At 37.5% G+C, this 21,503-nt stretch overlaps 1 protein-coding gene across 1 annotated transcript; it reads left to right on the top strand.

Annotated features, from left to right (window-relative positions):
• Window positions 1-1,557: 1,557 nt before the first annotated feature.
• Window positions 1,558-5,197, top strand: LOC105539739. Its single transcript, XM_011980158.1, has 4 exons — window positions 1,558-1,673; window positions 1,756-2,159; window positions 2,428-3,303; window positions 4,899-5,197. Exons 1-4 carry the CDS (start codon window positions 1,558-1,560, stop codon window positions 4,916-4,918), a joined length of 1,416 nt encoding a protein of 471 aa, XP_011835548.1. The 3' UTR covers window positions 4,919-5,197.
• The last annotated feature ends 16,306 nt before the right edge of the window (window positions 5,198-21,503 follow it).

Below are 21,503 nucleotides of genomic sequence, written 5' to 3'. Positions count from 1 at the left end.
TTTTTCAGATGGAGTTTTGCTCTTGTTGCCCAGGCTGGAGTGCAATGGTGCGATTTCGGCTCACTGCAACCTCCCTCGTCCTCCCAGGTTCAAGCGATTCTCCTGCCTCACCCTCCAAAGCGGCTGGGATTACAGGCATACTCCACCATGCCCGTCTAATTTTGTATTTTTATTAGAGACAGGGTTTTGCCATGTTGGCCAGGATGGTTTCGAATCTCTGACTTCAGATGATCCACCCGCCTCGGCCTCCCAAAGTGCTGAGATTACAGGCGTGAGCCACCGTGCCCGGCTAATCTGACTACTTCTTAACGAGGTTCAAACTTCAGAAATAACTGTAAATATTTGTTCAAATAAGCGAAATATTTAGTATAAAATATAAATCAAAGAAAGAGCACGTACAGCTTACGCAGTGTTTGCTGTAAAGAATGTACACATTTATTATCTAATAATACATCAGTATTAAAACTCAGTTATATTTCCTTTATTGTACTGTACAATTATAATCACTTACAATTATTGGTAGTTTAAATAACTGAGATAAATACTGTAATTATGTAGACTTCATTACTTGAATATTTAAGAAACAATTTTCTTCCCAGATGTAAACTTTTATATTACCTTTATTTATTGTTTTAATTTTACTTTGTTTCATTCTTAGATTCAGGGAAAAATATTAAATTATTTCATTAACACCTTGGAGCCACGTTGCTAAATAATTCAGATATTAAAAATCTCTAGCCAAGACCAAATTGTGTGTTTTTTTCAATTTATAGCCCATTTATTAATATTTAGAGACCATATTACTTTTATGCAATTTTTGGTATCATCTTTTTCTACAGCACTACATTTTACACAGTTATTCCTTGCCTTTTACGCTGGGAATCAAAACAACATGCGAACTTCAATTTTGTTGTATTAAACGTTAAAATTTGTGAACATTTTTAGTACTTCAGTAAAAGCTCAGTCATTGGCTGAAGTGTTTCCCAGATCAGGAAAAAAGGAATTAGGATAATCTATGACCACAAAGTAACAATTAATAGTCTCTGGGAGCAAGCAGCAGCGCCTTTAAATCTTAGATTCTCTTGTGTTTGCAAGTTATGTTTTATCTTTCAGCTGTGAAATTTTAAGTCTCTGAAGTAATACTACGAGCAAATTAGCAATAGGATTGCAAGGTTTTTATAGTCCCGTGCTGTAGAACAAAAGGCAGTAATTTGAAAAGACTCGTCCATAACGCTGTTTTCGGTCTGCGTCTAAATTTGCAATTGCATAGTTTTATTAAAGAGAACGGGAAAGAGGGCCCAGAAGTTGTTCTAGCAATCGGCAGCAATTTATCTATTTTAAATTGTAATGCATACTTTTTTTTCCTCCTACTGAAAACAATGGCAGATATGCTAAAGGGAAGGACACATTCTTGAACCACTAAGTGGTTTTTCAGATAGCCATTTACGGAGTGCACTCAAGTCCCACTATCTGGCTGAAAGCCAAGTACACACGACCTCCCCTTTTCCTTTTTCCCTTTGCAAAGCGAAACAGGCTAGACGCGTTTACGTGATGTGAATGACGTCAGCCCCCACCGGGTCGCGTGACCGACACCCAACCTTCCTACTACCTCGCCCCGGCAGCCAGAGTGGGAAATATCGCGAGAACTCGCCTTACTATCAGAACTTACTGAGGTTACAGGGGAGTTACTCAGAAGGGAAGGGAAGGTGTGGTTGAGTGGTGGAGTTTTTGCCTTCATTCTTTTAACGTTCATAGCCAAAGCAAAGGCCTTTGGGAATTGCCAAAGCCTCAGCCACCATCCTGGAAAACAGCGGGGGAGGTGGGCCTGGAGGTGGCAAGTGAAATGTGGCTCAGGGGTCGTCATTGCCCCTTGCAGAAGGGGCTGTGGGGGAGGGAGACAACCTGCTCCCGGTTCTGGGGAGCTGGCGACGCAGTGAACCCCGCTGAGGTTGGGTTTTGCCCCAACAGTCGCTGGTGGCTGTGGGAAGGGTTGGGACCTTCTCTGAGAGCAATGAACAGCCCACATCCGGCCCCTGCTGTGTCAACTTTGAGTGGCGTGGAGATGAAGTGGTTGCTCTCCCTTGCTCGGCCATACCGGGTGTCGTGGCCCGGCAGCCGGCCTGGAGAAGTCACTGCTGCCCAGCGCCCAAAACAGGGGCGTGGGCTACCGCGACCAAGGGCGGCAGCCCCGGGCCATCCTCGAGTTGCCCTGCCACTTCCCGCTCAGTCAGCCCCAGATTGAGGCAGGCTTCTCTGTGCGGGTTTAAATGGTTAACTGACGTCTCGCCTCATTCACCCAAACCTCCAGGCTTCTCCCCCGCAAATCCTCCTCCACCCACCTGGTTTCTCCTAGACGGGTGTGCTTGTGTGTGCGACCGAAGGAGGGATAGCGAGAGATCCACGAAGGGACACACTTGGAGTCGCTAGAGGGAGGTGTGGGACCAGCGAGGAGGGGGCTTCGCCAGGGAGGGGGTGCTGGCTGGCGGAGGGAGCGGCGGGAGGAGGCGCCAGGGGAGGAGACGGAGGCCTGGGGACGGCAGACGAGGCTTCGTCCGAGCCGAGCGCTCTTTCTCTCGCTGCGCCGTCTTGAAGCCGCACGGGCTCGTGAGCAGCGCGAGGCAGTCAAGGTGCCTCGCTTCGCCGGATCCGCTGCTGCCCGCTGGAGGGAAGCCGGTCCCGGGCGCGCACGCTCGCCCGAGCCCCGGGCGCGCTCCGCGCCTGAGCCTGCTGACAGCTGCCGCTGGGCTCTGGCTGTCCGCTCCGGGCTCCGCGGCCTCGGCCCCGCTGCACTCCACCTCCGCCCCCTCGGACTCCCTCCCCTCTGCTTCTACCCCTCCTGCCTCCAGTGCGGATCGTTTCGCAACTGCTTGCCACTCGCCCCGTGCCCGGCTGTTTTTCCATTTCCCGGCCCCCTCTTCTTGAATACTTTACCCCCTGTATTTGGGGACAGGGACTGGAAAAGGGGCGGGTGGAGCGTCCAGTGGAGAAGAAGGAAGCGAGGCCCGCAGGAGGAGGAGGATCGGCGGACCGTGGGGAGGAGACCCCACGCCACCGTTTCTGGTCATCTCCCCTCCCGCCCCGCCCCTGCGCACACTCCCTCGCGGGCGAGCTACTTTCGGACCAGGAAAGTAAGGGCGGCCCTGGGTGACAGCGCCGCGGGGCCAATCCTGGGGTTAGCCGCGCGTCTGCTCGCTTCTCGTCCGTCGCGCTCCCAGCCAGGGCACAGCCCGGACCAAGGATGGCTTCAACCACAACCTGCACCAGGTTCACGGACGAGTATCAGCTTTTCGAGGAGCTTGGAAAGTAAGCGCCTTTGCCCGGCATCCTCATGTCCCCTTTCCAGCTGAGGGCGGGTCGCGTTGCCCCAGACCCACCGGCCTCCGTCTTGGGGCGAGGGAGTTTGGGAGACGAGAGGAGTGGGAGGAGGGCCCCTGGTTTGTCAGCTCTGGGGAAGGTGCTGTCTTAGTAAGGGGAGGGAACACAGAAGGCGTAGGACCCTTGCCCCGGCTGTGGCTCATTTCGATAGTCCCTAGCCCACCTTTTCCCGGTCCCCCACCCTTCTGCACTGAGAGACTTAGTGAATTTACGATCTCTGCAGTTGTAGCTGTCATCCTGAGAAGTGTGCGCGCGCGCCTGTGTGTAATGTGTGTTTGGAGAGGAAATTAGAACCCATGTAAAATGCAACATAGATCATGTTTTCTGTAAATAGAGATGCCTCCTGGTTAGCCGGCGTATCGGCCGTATGACCCATGTACTGAGGAGAACTCACAGCCTCAGACGGTGCCATATTTATTGATGCCGAAAGTTCAACTTGGCATGGAGACTATTTCGCATCCAGTAGTTGTTCTGTCCAGGAAAAGGGCCACCCAACAGAACCCAACCCCTTGCCCTATATCCACTGTTATTCTTTGCACCAGATTACCGCTCACCATCATTCTTCCTAGGATTTACGTGTGCATCTTTGCGTTCTCTGGGAGGATTTATTTATACAGGCAGCGGAAAAGCCCTCTGGAGCCTGAGAGCGCTCTTAAGAGTAGCCTAGCATTGTGTAAAACCACCTCCTTTACCTAACTGGTAGAACTACTTGGAGATGCTAGGGAAGGAGGCAGGAGATCTACTGAGGACTTGTGTAAAGGGACCTAGGGGCCGAGCCGTGAATGCTGATTTTAGTAGCATTGAACCCAAACCCAATTCCTCTTTCACTAGTTTCGACTGTTACTTTTATGAAAGGGGTGCGTTTATATGTATGTTGTTGGTTTATACTGTAATTAAAGGAAAGGTAAATATTTTTGAAGGTAATAAAAATTATATATGTATATATTGTCTGGTGTTAAAACATGGAGAATATGTCGGAAGAGCAGCTTAATTCAAATCTTTCCCCTCCCCCAGCCCAAAACAAGACATAGAGAAATCACCATACCAGGATTTGTTAAACCACACTAATGTGCTCAAGATTGATATTTTAATGAAAGTAATCGCCATGTTTACTTACTTGGAACCACATTAATTTTTTGTTTCCTACCAAAGTAAGTAGGTAGCAGATTTTTTTGCTGCTCTTCCTCTGCTCTCTTCTGTGCAGGGTTTTTCTCAGAGCATTTGGTGCTGTGAGTGTGAACTGTAAAATGTTTTCAAATTTCTTGTGCAAACAAGAGCGGTCATAATTGGCAGTTCCTTTCATTTTGTTGATTAATAATGTGTGCTCCCAGTTAAATAAAATTCACTTTTATTCTTCAACATTAAAGAAAGTCTAGGTTTCCAGGAAGAATTGTTCATTTACTGGATATTACTGTACTTCACTGGCAATCCACTAAAATCAATAAAAATGCTCAGATTTTATAAATTTTTTAATGGAATGTTATGTCTGTTATATTAATGACCTGCTAATTATTGGTTTCCAGGGGGGCATTCTCAGTGGTGAGAAGATGTATGAAAATTCCTACTGGACAAGAATATGCTGCCAAAATTATCAACACCAAAAAGCTTTCTGCTAGGGGTGGGTATTTTCAACCACATATATTGGTTAATTTTGTATGTGCCATGTTGATTATAGGTTCTGTTGTATGTAAATATATCATGTAGTTATAACTGAATTTTAGACTTAGGTATCATATTACATATTGAGATTATTTTCTTCCTGAATGATTCTTGGTCTGTACAGTTTAAAAATAAATGGAAAGATATAATTATTATTCGATACATTGCTATTAAAATTCTATCTGTCCTACAGGCAATAGCATGAATAACTATATTTTAAAGCAAATAAATGTCAGGTGCATTTTGCTTATAGTTTAAGTATAAAATAACTTTTAGAAAGACGATGGAATGGAAAAATATAAGTCTCACAACTGTCATAATTCCCTTTTGCTTTTGGGAGGAAAATAGGTCATAGCTCAGTTGAATCATATATTTCAATTGTAGTTACACTTGAACTTAATTCATCAAGGTATATTTAACAGTAATAGCTTTGATAAGAAAAAAATTTATGATTGCTATATTCTAGGAAGTTTAGTTTTATTTTGATGTTTCTGTGTGCAGCTCAGACCTTTACTTGATCTTCGTGTTAAGGCTTCACACAGACGCATGTAATGTATTTTACACATGTAGTTGATAGCTACAGAGATAATTCATACTCGTAAAATAGCTGTTGACATAAGCAAAAAACTTGGAGGACTCTCACTGCATTCTTTTTATTTAGTTGAACTCATGCAAAAGTACTTATGCTGAAATGTTAGGCATTCCAATTATTGTGGGCACGTGTCTGAGGTATTTCCATGGGAATTTATGGTTTGATGAAATAAAAATGAAATGAAAATGAACAAAATACCATAGTGTAAGCTCATCTCAGTGACCTGGTTTATTTCAAGTAATGAGAGAAGAAATTCCATTAGGTTTAGTTTTCTTCATTTAATATGTCTTTTCAAAAGTGCTTCTTACCAAAGTCCTGGCATCATTGCTTTTGGTCTCTGCTATGATTAGTTTTTCCATATTTATTGCAAATTCTACTTTTTACATGCACTTTAGGTTTAGGTTGGTATTTTAGTTTATCCATTTGCATGGGATGTTGTTTTAATTTCTTTCATCTGATTTTGACATGATTCTGAGGAAGATCTATAAAGTAACCAGCACCATAGAATCATGGTATGAAAACTAATGAGAAGGATATTATGTTAATTATGTTCTGTTAGTCTCTGCTCCACAGGAAGGTTTTAACAGTGAAAAGGAATCGCTAAACTCTAAGTGTCATTTTAATTAAAAAAAAATGAAAATGTGTAGTTAGAATCTTTCAGTGCTTCTCTTATTTCCTTCTGTGTGCTAGATAATTTTGGCTGTGGTGGAGGTATCGTTTCTTTTGAAAGCATTACAATACCTGTTCCAAGATTTTTGGTGGTGTTTCTTTCAAAACAAATCAGTGTAGTGCTTCACTTTTACTAATTTTCTTAATTAGAGCCATCCCTCTTCACTCATCTGAATTTGTGCTCCCTAAATCAGAATAACAAATATACTTGTGCCTTATCACATACATTTTACTCTCTTTTCCCTTCAATCTGTGGAGAAGAAGTCTTCTTTGGCCTGATGGAATCTCTTCTCCTTGCTACTCCACCAGTGTTCCTTACCTGCTCATATTCTGCTTCAAAGAACTACCTACGTGTCCCAAAGCTTTTTACCCCTTCTGGATTTAATGATTTTAATTACTCTGCTTAGGAAAAGGTACTAGGGTGAAGAGTTAGGAGACATTCTTCTTGCCTGTTCTCTGCAATTTTTTTTTCCTTGTGACTTTGGGCAAGTTTCTTAACCTGTTGATGTTAACCTACCTAAGAGTGAGCTGGTGGTGAAGAACATTATTAATGCTGCAACCAAAGGCTCTGAGTTTAACTTCTGATGCCTATACCTACTGGTTGTGTGATCTTAGGCACATTACCTATATTCTCTGAGCCTCAGTTTCTTCATCTGTAAAATGGGAGTAATAACAGAGTTCTTCCTCACAGGGTTTTGTGTGGAGTGAATGAATTAACATAGCATAGAACAGCGCCTACCCCACAATATGCAGTCAATGAATATCATCTGCTATTATTATCTAATAAAGTTGTCATAATGATCAAATTAGATTACTTTTGTGAAAGAACTTATAAATCCAGTGGCAGCCTTGATTTAGCTATGAGAACTACGTTTGAATCTTTGCTCTACTAATTAGGTATAAAGTCTCTTTCCTTCTCTCGATATCAGGTTCTTCACCAATAAAATGGAAAATCATACTTATGGAGTTTTCAGGGGGGTTCTGAGGATTCAGGGAATTTAATAAGAATCACTTCTTAAACTGCGAAGTATTGTGTCAATTTTACCTCTTATTATTGTTCTTCTGAAAAATTACAGAACTTTTCCTTCAAAATGGTCAAAAATTTTATTTTATATTGTAACACTAATTGGAGCTGGTTGTAGAATATTTGTGCCTTTGAATGAATTCATTTGTTTAACCTGTACTCATATTGAATTATAAACTCTTGAAGAAAAAAATACCATGTTTTCATTTTTTGATATAACATTCCCCAGAGTTGAGGGCGTAGAAAGGGCTCAGTACAGAGTAACGAGAATCAAATATGGTTGTTGACTGACTTGTAAGTGTTAAGTACTTAATTTACTCCTAAAAACAAGCAAATACTGAAAATAAATCTGTGAAGTAGTATATTAAGAGGATATGTTTTAGCATGTTAATTCTTTAATAACACTCATTTCAGAGAAAATAATGATCCAAATAAACCATTTTTGCAGAAAAAATTTAAAAATAATGAATATATTCAAAGGCAAATGTAGAATGAATTGCAAAATAGTATGCTTGTTTTTTCTAAGGTACTGATTTTTGAGAGTTGCATACGGCAACTTTTGTGGAACATACTTTTTTTGTGCAAATTTTTGTTTGTATTTGAAATTCCATGACTCTGTATACCCAAGCCTTTAGTCTATTTGTTTTAAAGACCAGGCAGCTTCTCCAACTCCACTAATGTTCTTTAAATATAACATTACAACTGAAAAAGAAAGGGCTATTGTTAATAAATTTAAGACCACGAGGGAATTGCCAAAAATTTGGCTACATTCCTGCATAAATTTGCACATCCAACTATACTGTCAACCAGGCATTTTTCTGTGCCTAGATTTTAATGGATTTCCAGCAGACAGTTTCAGTTGTATTTCCTCTCAGCTGTTAGTCATACATACCATATTTGGGGAACTCTGAGTCAATTGAAGAATTTCTTACCTTTTGTGTTAGCATGTGCATGCACAGAACATTCATTATACTATACTGAGCATATAAATGAATACACTTATATATAATTTTGCTTATTTTGAAAATAAAAAGTAGTATGGAAGCATCTCAAGCATCTTATATTTTATATGTAACTTCTATCTTCTATAAAGTTTTTGTTAGATGGGCATTGAGGGCATGCTTAGTAAATGTTGAATAGTGATAAGAGAATTTTTGCCTTATATTTTCACCATGAGAATTAGAAATTACACCATTTTAATCCCAAACACAGTTAGGGTAGTACTTAACAAAAGCCAACTTTTTCTGCTGCTTTAATATTCTGTTTATTTATACATGTTTAGAACTGTGCACTGTTGTCAAATTCTATAAAGTCCAAGAAGAGCTGTGATTACAGTTCAGAATCCAGTGGACTGATGGTTCTGATGGCAGATATCTTTAGAAATAGTGCCTATGGTTTGTTCTGCATTTCAAAGCCTCGTGGTGGTAAAATATTTTATATGGAAGTAATGGCTTCTTGACATTCATCTTCCAGTGTATTTCTTGATCGTTAGAAACCACTTGACTGTTTATATAGAGTCTGATGTGCCACAGTCGCTGTTTTTGTAAAATATAATACATTACAGTATAGGGTTAAAAAATAAGTTATTACAAGTATATGTTACCTCTACTCTATTGCTAAAGTTAAAAGGGATTTCATTTTATATTTCTGTAAAACTTCAGGCTTAAACAGTTAAGGCACTTTGATATTCTTTGATTTTACTAGTTTTATTAATTCCTACATTGGTGATATTAGTAGTACATGAATCAGGACTTTATAAAACTACTTGCCCATGTATACAAAGTTAGGCCTCATCTATAAAATCTAAATGTTGTGTGTGTGTGTGTGTGTATATATATGCATATATATATATATATATATCCCTAAGTAACCCTTTTTGATGTTATAAAAGGGATGTTAAAAACTAATTCTTGCTACTTTTCTTTTATTTTTGGCATCCAGGTAGTCAAGAAAGTACTGTAATTTCTCAACTTCAGTGTTACTTGTCTTGAATTGGAAGTAGAACCGAAACTATATAGATGGATTAAGTTCTGATTATACATTATTGATTTGGCAAATTGGAACAATTTGGACAAATTAAAATTTGAAGGTTTCTTGGCAAGAACAATGTTTTAAGAAAAAAATTAGGAAATCATTTTTATATTTGCACATGGAATCTCCCCAACTATTCAGTTATGGACCCAGAAGTGGCATGTGTCATCCTTATTATTTTGTGTCCTTTACTTACGTTTAGTTGTATTTACATTCTTTCATAGGTCTTGATATTAAACATTTGTTTTCCTCTTTTGTTGAATGAAAACATTACTGCTATTTAAAACTAGTTAGGAGATACAAATAATAAAAAAAAGTATATCCACACTTCCAGGAAATAATAGAATTCTTTTCTGTATTTCATTAAATAAAGAAAACTTAATAAAGTTGTTGTCAGGTGCCGTACTGTGATATTAATAACTAGTATAAACCTCTACCTGATTGTGTGAGAACTTTGTTTAGACAATTAGATTAATACTTCTCATTTCCATTGAAATGTTGAATAAACTGAATATAACAATTAAAATTTAGCAGTACATCACCTTTTATGGATCTTTTTAATGGTAATAATCACAAATTACTAGAAATCTTATATGTACTGGGCTTTTCTTGGGCATCTAACTTTTTTGTTAACTACAATTTTAATTTATTTTTAAAGTCTTTTCCTTGGGCTTATACTGAGATTAACTCGTAGTATCTCTAGGGCTGGGTTGGTATATGTTTTAACATCAGTCTTCACTATTTATTGGGGTGTGTAATGTATGCAGTGTTTTAATCATTGGCAGTTAATTAATGATTATTTACATAGAGACTGTATTAAAGATTTTAAGTTACAATAATATTTTTAGTAAACTACACTGCAATGCGTTAAATGGAGTATTAGCAACATTTTAACCCTGAAACATATCTTTATATTTCAAATCACTTTATAGATCATTAAGTATATTCATATGACTTTATTTTATGTGTTTAATAAATATTAAATGATTTCAGTTGACAGTGTTAGGAAAAATAAAGGCTACCTACATAAATAGACATAATAGAAGACATAAATGGCGTTACAGTTCAAGCATGAATAAAGTACTATGGGCTTTTAAAGGAGGAAAAGATTATTTCTGCCCAGGGATATAAAGAAAAGCTTTCATATAGTATTGATTTAAAGAAATTTTGAAAGCTATAATGTAGATGGGGCTTAAGTACCACGCCCTCCCACCCGAAAACAAAAGAGTCTAAATAAACGATTTGGGGAAGTTGCTCAAAGTAGTTTAAATATCTGATTATAACAAAATGTTATGTTATTCATATGGTAAATTTGTTGTAATTATCAGTATACAGTTATTTTTAGAATAAAATTATTTTAAATGAAGTAGGCTATATCTTAAGTGACAAAATTTCTCTAATTCCAGTTGAGAGAGATATAGCAATACTTAGGAGAAATCATAGACCTTTCATCTGCCATAACTTCTCTTACTCTAGCATAGGGAAATTGGCAGATTTGAAGAGGAGAGAGGGCAGCTTTTTTTGTTAAGTTTGTTTGGTTTTGTTTTTAAATCTCTTAACTATCATTGTAATTACACACAATGACACAGTGACATCATTGAGTTTTTTAGTTACCTGACCGCCTTTTCTGGTGTTACAGTCTCATTTTAACTCCTTAGAACTACGTTTATTACTACCAAAATCAATAATGCCATCTTCATCATTAATAATAATTTAGAAAAATATAAATATTAACAGCCATTATTTGAAGAGTCCCTTCTATGAGACAATAGGTATATATTTACAAGATACTTTGTTTTATTTTATTTAACCCACACTGCAGCCTCCTAGAACAATACTATATCCATTTTAAAAAAGGATACTGAGGCTCTTGTATAAGGCCTCAAAATTAGTAACTGATTAAGAGTCAGGATTTCAATCCAGTTTTCTCTGGCTGTAAAGTCTGACTCTTTCCATTGTCACCTCCTGTTGATAGCTATTAGAGAGAACTTATCTTAACCTCTCTGTATTCACCTGTGTGTGCTTAACTGATCTTACAAACTTCAGAGTCCTTCATATGAAGCACTATGCCTTACGTTTTATCTTCCCATTGCAGTGTGGGGAATTGAGTATTTCTTTGGGAAAATACATTTAGAGTTCCAACTTGTGAGAGAAGATAGTCTTTTAAATGCTACTGTAACATAAGATCAAAATGAAGTTTCAGACAGTCCCTCCATGCTATCTTCTGGAAGGAAAACAATATAGTGAAAAATGTTATTATAATAAAATGGTAGGAAAATGGTTAAAGGGGAGTTAAGTATTTTGGTAAACTTAATTCATTAACTGATTAAAAATATCTCACTATACAATAAGTTTCTAGGATTACTTCTTCTAAATGATTCAGTTGTCACTGCAAACAAAAACTCAGCCCTTCACCAAATCCCAGAGAAACCTACTCAGAAAGCTGTTCTACTCTTCTGGTTCATCTTGTTTAACCAGTGAAGAATGGAAGACAAATTTTTGTTGTTTTGTAGTTTCCTTTTGAACAACATTGTTGTATGTAGCAAATTCTTACAAAAAGATGGCAATTTAAAGAAAAATATAAAATTGTCAAGTTCTATATTTGTTGGAAAAATAACTTAGGTGCAGCAAGTAATATAAAGGCACACAGAGAAAGTATTGTGATATAATATTTATATACAGTTAATTGTTTTACAGTAGGTTTCCTATTTTCCTTTAGTTAGGTTGATTACATAGGAATTTTAAAACTTTTACTGCATAAAATTTGATATATGTAATTATATCATATATATTTAATTTTATAACAATAAGCACTCAGTAAGCCTCCACCCAATAACTAGAACATTCTCCCTACTTTCAAAGCTACCTGTGTGCTTTTTGTTGATCCTTATCCCTTGTATCTCCCTGAGAGGTAATCCCTATCCCTAACTTTTTTAGGAGAGAAACCTCTTTTTATTTCTTCATACCCTGGAGTTCTTTTAATTAGCTGGCTGATCTCAGTGGAGCAATCAGTCATTCATGGAATAAATCTATGTACCCATTTTCTAGGTAAATTGTATTTTATTTTGTGTGGTATATGTGTAAACTCATGGAATAAAATGCATTACTTCTCATATATTAGTATATAATTTTACCCTCTCTCTTAAATATAGGCAATGCTTAATTTATTTTAATTTTTTTAGGAACAGGAAATTATTTTCTTCCTATGTCTGATAAATTTTTTTTAATTTTTTTATATATATCTTTTTGAGACAGAATCTTGCTCTGTCACCCAAACTGGAGTGCTATGGTGCGATCTCCGCTCACTGCAACCTCCACCTCCCAGGTTCAAGTGATCTCCTGCCTCAGTCTCCTGAGTAGCTGGGATTACAGGTGCATGCCACCACGCCCGGCTAATTTTTGCATTTTTAGTAGAGGCGGGATTTCACTATGTTTGTCAGACTGATCTTGAACACCTGACCCGGTGATCTACCCAGGTGGGCATCCCAGAGTGCTGGGATTACAGGTGTGAGCCGCTGCACCTGGCCGAAATTTTATTAATGATTATGTATACACATTGAAATAAAGCATGAATAACTTATATAAAGGTAACTTATTAAATGTAAATATAGTAAGTGAAAGTTTATCAAAATTTTCTGTTTTATAAAGAAATTGTGGATAGTTGAGATATGCCACATTATGCTATTAGTGTTTACATTAAAATTTGATGTTTTGATGAGGAAATAAGTACTTTTGCGTTTTTTTGAGGCAATGTTCTGGATAATTTGAATTTCTGCTGAGGGGTATTTGTTAGTAATACAGCCCCAAACTCGGCATATTCCCAGTAGACTCATCAACTTTCCCCCTCTGTCAATGGCACAATAGTTTTCCTAAACTTTCAAGCATGCCTAATTTTTTTTTCTTACCCTATCTCAACACCTTTTTCATTTTTTCCTTATTTTTCACCATCCCAATTTGAACTCTCTTTTCTTTTTGCTTCAACTCTCTTGTTTTGGTTTTTGAGACATAGTTTCTCTGTTACCCAGGCTCTAGTGCGTTTGTGAGAACCTAGCTTACTGCAGCCTCCAATGCCTGGGCTCAAGTGATCCTCCTGCCTCAGCCTCCTGAGTAGCTGGAACTATAGTCATGTGGCACCATGCCCAAGTAGTTGTTTGTTTTTATTTTTTGTAAAGACACAGTCTCTCTGTGTTCCCCAGGCTGGTTGGTCTTGAACTCCTGGCTGTAAAGCAATCCCCTCATCTCGGGCTCTCAAAGACCTGGGATTATAGGTGTGAGCCACTCACTGTGCCTGGCTGCTTCAACTCTTTTAGATAGCCTCCTAAATGGGTTTGGTAGATGATAGTTGCACATTTTTTATTCGTTTATTCAGCTCATCATTAGATCTTTTAGCACTCGCTGTGCCGGGCAACTTGATACGTTTTAGAGATACAGAGGTGAAAGACGTTTCTTCCTCAAGTATTTCCTGGCCTATGAGTATGGATGACAGCCTGGCATTTAGTAGAGTTTGTGAAAGGGCTGTGATAGACGTGTGCACAGGGCCTTTGAGAGCATGCGGAGACAGGCTCGGGGAGGTTGGTCTCACATATTTCCTGAAAAGACTGATGTGTGAGGTTGTATTTTGAATAAATTAGGTGAGCCTGCTAGAGAAGGGAGTAGGCAGCCTGTTCACAGGGAGCCTGCTCCATCTTCCTGAGGGAGTGAGTACACCTGGTACTGTTGCAGTACTCTCTCCTTTAAGATCCAGTTCAGGTGCTGCCTCCTCCGTGGTCTCTACCTTCTTCTCTCACCTCTCCTTACTTTCTCTAGCCAGAGAGATTGTTGTCTCCTTCTTTGTCCTTTCAATAGATCTTTCATATCTTATGGAGCTTGCCAGATTTCTCCCCTTGTATTGCAGTCATACATGTTGTGGCCTTCAGGCATTTGGTGACGTTTCTTAGTTTATCTTCAGTCTGTGTCTGGCACAGTAATTAATATTGCAGATACTTGTAAATGTTTGTTGGATAAATGGACAAATAATTGCATGACCAAGTGAGATACTGTATATTGAAATAGACATGCTTCAAAGAGAAACCTATGACTGCCAAAGTAAATGAAAATTGACTAAGACTTCATCTTCATGTCAAATGGCGTACAATAATTCTACAAATTAATTTCTAATTCACAAATTATTTCATAAGTTCTGTCATGACAAATTCTGCTTTATTGGAGAGAATTTTGTATAATTCAGTATTTTCTTTTTTAGCAACTACATGCAAATTCTTATTGCTGCTTTTTTTTTAAACCATATATTATAAAGTGGCTCATTAATGAGGGCTAATGTTCTCATGGTCTGTGTGTCCATCAGCACCACTTCAATAATTCCAGACTCATGTCATGATTAAATTATTTTAACATGTTTGAGTTTAAAAAAATTTTGATCCATTCTACAGAGGTAACTGATTACTTACTTTTTCGTTTATTTTTTGACAAAGCTCATCTTTAAGCAGTATGGTGACACTTTATAGAGTTTTAGATACACATACCATGGATGTTATTTGCTTAGAGGATATTTGATTTTTTTTAGTAAAGGCAGTTAGAGGCCAGCTGTTTCAACTGCTGTGTCTGTCGTTGAGACATTTGGTGAGGGAGAATGTACTTGTTTCTGTATTGGAAGGCTCTTATATGTTGAAAAGCACTTACTTGTGTTCTCTTCTCAAGGAAATTTCTTGTGTGATATGTTGCAAGACACTGGGCGGGGGGGGGTGGGGATGGTTCATAATTCTATAGCTTTATAGTGCTAATATATATACTAAATTAGAGACATATTTCTAATATCTATTCTAATATATTTAATGTTATATATTACATTCTATTTATAGCTCTTACATATAAGAAAATATTCTTTTCATAAAAATATTCCTATCATATTTTTAAATGATGACTTAAAGACTTTAGTCATAGTGGCAATAGTGATTTGGGGAATTAGTGCAGGTGTACATTTTGGCAGTTTTGTAGAAATTGTATCCATGATGAATATTTTATTACTTTGATAAAATGAATTTTATATGCTTTAATACTAAATATTAATATTTTAGGTATACAGAGAATTACAAACTTCAGACATACCTCTGAAATAAATATTTATTTATTACAGTTTTGTATAAATACATTTTAAAATAATCATATCATATAATATATATATTCTAATTACAGAATTTGGGGAAATATGGAAAAATAGAATGAGGGAAAGACACATTTGTAGTTCATTTCCCCCAAACAAGCACTGTTAACATTTTGTCACTTCCTTTTTCTTTAGAATACTGGACTAAAATAGTACAATTTTGTGTCCTGCTTTTTTACTTAAAATTATAAAATTTCCCTATGTACTATAAATCTTTTGAATTCTTAATAAGTGAATTATACTTCACTAAGTGACTAGAACACCAATTAATTATTTTGGTATTCTTAGTACTTTTTTTAAATTTTTGCTTTTTGCTATGATGACTGGCACTATTATAAACATTCTTTTGTATAACTTTTTTTATAGCTCTGATTAGTTTCTTAGGAAATATTCATAGAGGAAAATTGATGGGTTAGAGGATTAAATGTCATCGAAATTTTTCTTGCCTAATTACTTCCTGTAAATTTTGTACGTTTCCACCAATGACAAAGTATGCGAGCGAGAAATTGAATTTTAAGGAGCGTGATTCTAAATTTCAATTCCAATTTAACAAAAAATGCTTATTCACCATGTTCTGGTCCTTCTGCTAGGTGCCGGATAAATGAAGGTACAAAGGACAAAAGTCCCTCCTTTCAAGGTGAACAGATGTAAAGTCAAGTAAAATTACCATTCAGGTTGATAAATCTAACAATGGGAGTGTTTACTGGGTTCTGAGGTGTAGGAAACAACTGTTGGGTTGATGAGAGGTCAGGGAAAATGTCCTAGAGGAGCTGATGTTTGAATTGGCTTTCCAAAAGAATCAGTTTTGAACTGAGAGATATGTAGGAAAAAAACAAGTTTCAAAAGATACGATGAAAAAATACTCATGAGAACCCAGACTATTTGAAAGTACCAATAAAGACTGAACTTGAGATAAGCACTTTCTAACTCTTGGTGATCAACTTATCAGGTATAGAGTTTTATGAAAGCATGCAAAAACGAATGAAAAGAATGGGAGTTTTTTCTTCCAATGAATCATTAAGTATAGCAAGAGCTGTTGGAGGTTCTTCAATAAGACAGATTATGGAATTTTACAACACTGAATTATTTGAAATGAACAGGTGATAAGAGATGAATAATTAACCTCTTTCCTACCTCATATTTTGTTTTAGTGAGCCTTGGGGCAATACAAAAATTTAAGAGTGACTAAGTAGAAAATAAAGGACTGGAGGATAATTAGAAATTTTTTTTTAAAAAAGTCAGCTAGTACTTTAAAGTGCACTAGACAATCCAGTTTGTATTTATAAATAAGAAAAGGTAGTTCCTGTAGTTGCAATATGGATTAATGACTGTTTAAAAAAACTTCATAGGTTTCTGCTCAAATCCAAAACTAAGATGTCTAAAAATGGTACTGACATTATTAACTGCTTGAATACCTGTTGTCAAGATAGTGCTTGGCACCCACGACAGGTATTTATTGAATACATGAAGGAATAAAATGATTCCCAAACGATATCATCTTATGATTAATGAATACACATTTGAGGACCTAGAACTTTTAGCAGTAAGATTTGCATACACTTTTCCTAACTATAGCATGTTTTTGTTTTTTTAAAAAAAGAAAAGTTCAAAATTCTACTGTTAGATTAATTCTGTGATATAGTTTATAATTTAGCATAAGCTAGTAATAGGAAAATAGTCATGTCTTTATTCCCATGATTTAAATAACGAAACAATCTTCCACTCACTTAGAAGACAACTTCGATTTAAATATTTAGCCTCCCTAGCAAGGCCCAGCTATGAAATTTTTTCCCTGTTTTTAGAAGAATTTTAGCAACAGTAAAAAAAAATATGTAAGATTTTGCTATTTTTGTTAGTTTTGAGGACTGCTTGCCTTGTAATTTAAAGGGGGAAAAAGGATCATTGTTTTACTCTCTCTCTCTCTCTCTCTATATATATATATAAAAAATTAATGGTAGTTTTTTTTTTTTTAGTTGATGTAGGAACTTTGGGAGTAGAGCAGAAAGCCTATTGACTTCAAAAATAGTGACCCAGGGTTGGTATAATCATTAGAAAGCGGGCTGGGAAAAATCCTAATTCCAGACCTCAAGTAGAATTTTAGTATCAGAATCACTCCTGTTCCCTAAATGTAGATCTCCTGATTTCAGGTCATTTTAAATTCTAATAGAATTAGAGAAGAAGACAAATAAAAGCTGTCAAAGAGAACTATTTACCTCCTATAGATAGGATTGAGACCTACTTTTCTGTAATTTTTAAAGTTATTTTTGGGAACAATTTCTTTGGGTTGACTTTGCCTCCTTCACCCAATGCATCTGTGTGATCAGGAAAAGGGAAAACAAGATTTAATTGTTAATTTTTAAAAAGTCTGTTTGAAAGAAAAAAATATATACTGTCTTATATTGACAGAGAACCAATTATTGGGTTACCTTCAACACTGTATCCTCCATTTAGTGCTGATAATCATAATGTCCATAATCTCCCAATAACAAAATAATAAAGAGGCTCTGAGGCATGAACAGGGGTGGCTAAAGGATCATTGAGATGACTTTTAAAATAATAATGATTTATAGAAATGGAGTTAATATTTGTTGACCTTCTACAAACTTTAAAATAGATAGAAGGTTTTAAGGTATCTGTTTTGAAATAATCCAAACCAAATAAATCTAAACTTAGAAATACCAGTATTAGAAATATACAGTGAACACACACAAGGTCAATTTTGAAAACAGCACTTAGCTTTGAGAGGATAATTTCTCCTTCACCCTGAATGCAAATGATTTATTCAGCCCTTCTGTATCAAGCTTAGGGGATAAAAGAGGGAAATGGAGTGAGAAATGAGTCTTTGGAAAATTATTATAACTCACACTAATGCTTATTTAGCATCTTTCATTCAAGGACCTTAAGACATTTCCTAATTGAGTTCCATAGTACTTCTGGAGTGTGGGTAAGGGACATTCAGAGACTGCTGTACCCAGTGCTGTAAGGCCTGCCATCCCTGAGTGGCATGTTGCAGCTGTTTTGTAGGGTGCATCATATGCCCTTCTGGACCAGATAATGGAGGAGACAGCATTATCAAGCTGAAATCCCAGAAGGATTAGGGGAACAGGAATGAATTACCTGGATTGGAATTTGGCCAGCTTTCTGGGTCAGAAACCCTATTCCTATAAAAATGTTCTATCTTTAAAACATTTTATATTCTGCTTTATCCCCAAGAAAATAAACTCTACATCACTTATTTTCTGCCAATACCTTTGGGAGCTTAACATTAATATTGAGGAATGTGACAGCCTATGTCTACTATTAATGAGGAAAGAAAATGAGGTTAGCATTTTATCTAAAAGATATTAGAAGAGAAAAACTATTTGTATTATGCCTGTCAAAAGTAAGCTGTGAGGTGCCAGGCGTGGTGGCTCATGCCTGAAATCCCAGCACTTTGGGAGGCTGAGGCAGGCAGATCACGAGGTCAGGAGATCCAGACCATCCTGGCTAACACGGTGAAAACCTGTCTGTACTAAAAATACAAAAAAAAAAAAAATTAGCTGGGTGTGGTGGCGTGCGCCTGTAGTCCCAGCTTCTGGGGAGGCTGAGACAGCAGAATGGTGTGAACCTGGGGGGTAGAGCTTGCAGTGAGCCAAGATTGTGCCACTACACTCCAGCCTGGGTGACAGAGCAAGACTCCATCTCAAAAAAAAAAAAAAAATAAGCTGTGGCAGTCATGAAGATGATAACATATGACCAGGTCCCACAAAAAACTTACTAACTGGTTTGATGAACAGGAGACCCACATAGATAATTATGAAGAAGATATATATGTATCTTCAGTATCAGAAGAAAGTATTATGAGAATTCAGTGTAGCCTAGTGATGACATTTAATGGTAGAAGCAAGAGAGGTAACATTGAGGAAGCAGAAGTTGTGGTGCATAGAAGGAAGAAAGAAGGACAAAGACACAGGAATGCAGGAAAGTATCTAATGTTTAGGGAAGAACCAAAAATGTTTATTTGGGCAAAGGATAGACAATCTCGGAAATCAGGAAAGAAAGGGTTAAAAACACATAAAGGTAGTTTACCAAATTGCGAATGTGCTCTTAAGTATACCGGAGACACATTAAAGAGAGCCTCTGAAGTTACTTGGTAGCAGTGAATGAATAGGATTGATTGGCCTAGAGTATGAGAGACACTGAGATTCTGAAACCTTAAGATAATAAGGGATAAGGCAGGAGGACACAAGGAGGACTGAAGTTTCAAAGCTGAGTCATGGGGAGAATTAGTTTTCACGTAACAAGTTGAGAAGTGAGAATCAAGAACTGATTTAGATGAGGGAAAAGGATTAATTGACATATATTGAGGTATATGCAATATATTCACATTGAATTATCAAAAAGACCTTTGAAAATTGGGTGTGGTCCTTGAGAAAGTGCCTCTGGAGACCATGCAATGTACTGTATAGATTACCAGCATTGGCTATGAAATCAGATTGCCAAGATTCAAGAAGTGGCTCTACCACTTCCAAGTTCTTATGACCTTCCCAAGCCTTGATTTTCTTATCTATAAAACTGTGATAATCAATTTTGCTGCTATGATAATCGATTTTGTGATTCATTTGCACGGAGAAGATAGTAGAAGCTATGCTAGTGGAGAAGACAACAAAGGAGAGTATAGAAAGGAAAGAAAAGAGGGCCTAGGATAGTGTTGCAGGGAAATACTTCATTTTAATGGGTGAAAAGAGGGCTAGTTTAGGATAAATGGAAGGATATGGCAGAAAGGTATGAAGGAAATTAGGATAATGCAGTGATTTGAATTCTGAGGGAGGGAATTTTTACAAAGGAGGGGTGGCTAGTAATGTTCAGAATTGTAGAAAAGCAGAGAGAAATGAAGACCAAGAAAAGCCCTCGATTTCCCATATAGCAGAATTTCAACAGTGTTTAGGACAAGGTCATGAGGATTGGGTCATTAGACTATTACTTGTTTTCGTATGCTCAGAACCTAGCACATTGCATAAAATATAACAGGTATTTAATGTTTGCTGAAGGATAAAGAATTAATGACTTTCTTGGGGTTAAGGAACAAATGGAGATAGCATGCAAAACTTGCTTGTTTAAGAAAATGGGGGCCTGGCATGGTGGTTCACGCCTGTAATCCCAGTACTTTGGGAGGCCGAGGTGGGCGGATTACGAAGTCAGGAGATTGAGACCATCCTGGCTAACACGGTGAAATCCCGTCTCTGCTAAAAATACAAAAAACTAGCTGGGCGTGGTGGCGGGCGCCAGTAGTCCCAGCTACTGGGGAGGCTGAGGCAGGAGAATGGCGTGAACCCGGGAGGCGGAGCTTGCAGTGAGCCGAGATCAGGTCACTGCACCCCAGCCTGGGAGACACAGCGAGACTCCGTCTCAAAAAAAAAAAAAAAAAAAAAAGCGGAGGGGAAGAAAAAAGAGAAAAAGAGAATTGGGAGTAATTCCAGGGATTTATCAGGTCAAGGGAATTAACTTTGGGGATAAATAAAACCAAAGCTTATTTGAAAGAAGAGGAAAAAGACTAAGTAAGGAAGAGAAGGACTGACAATGCAAGGAAAGAGGGTAGTATTTATTGTGCACAGTTGAGGAGGTTGTGGGCATGAGAGAGAAGAGATTAGTTTAGGGAAAATGCATTCTTTTTCCTCAGCGGACAGCAAGAGAGTGAGAAAACAGCACATACTGAAAGGTTTTGAGGTGGCGAAGAGGACAGTTATAGTTCTGCTGAGAAGAAAAGAAATAGAAGTGAGGTTGAGAAGTTGGATGGTCTTTGGAGATTGTAGAAAGGAGGCAACCAAGAGCATTGTGCAGTAGTAGTAACAACCTGAATCATTAGGAGGTACAGGCCTTGAATCTAGCACCAAGGTGTCCAAAAATGGCTCCCAGAACCTATGGCTCAGCAAGGTGAGACTGCAGAGATTCTGGCATTTTTAAAAGATTTAAGGAGAAAGGTATCTTTTGTTTACATTAATTTTTCTTAATTC

The sequence above is a fragment of the Mandrillus leucophaeus genome, unplaced genomic scaffold (assembly GCF_000951045.1).
Source record: "Mandrillus leucophaeus isolate KB7577 unplaced genomic scaffold, Mleu.le_1.0 Scaffold2089, whole genome shotgun sequence".
Classification (NCBI taxonomy): Eukaryota; Metazoa; Chordata; class Mammalia; order Primates; family Cercopithecidae; genus Mandrillus; species Mandrillus leucophaeus.
This window is presented reverse-complemented; position numbering and strand designations above follow the sequence as displayed.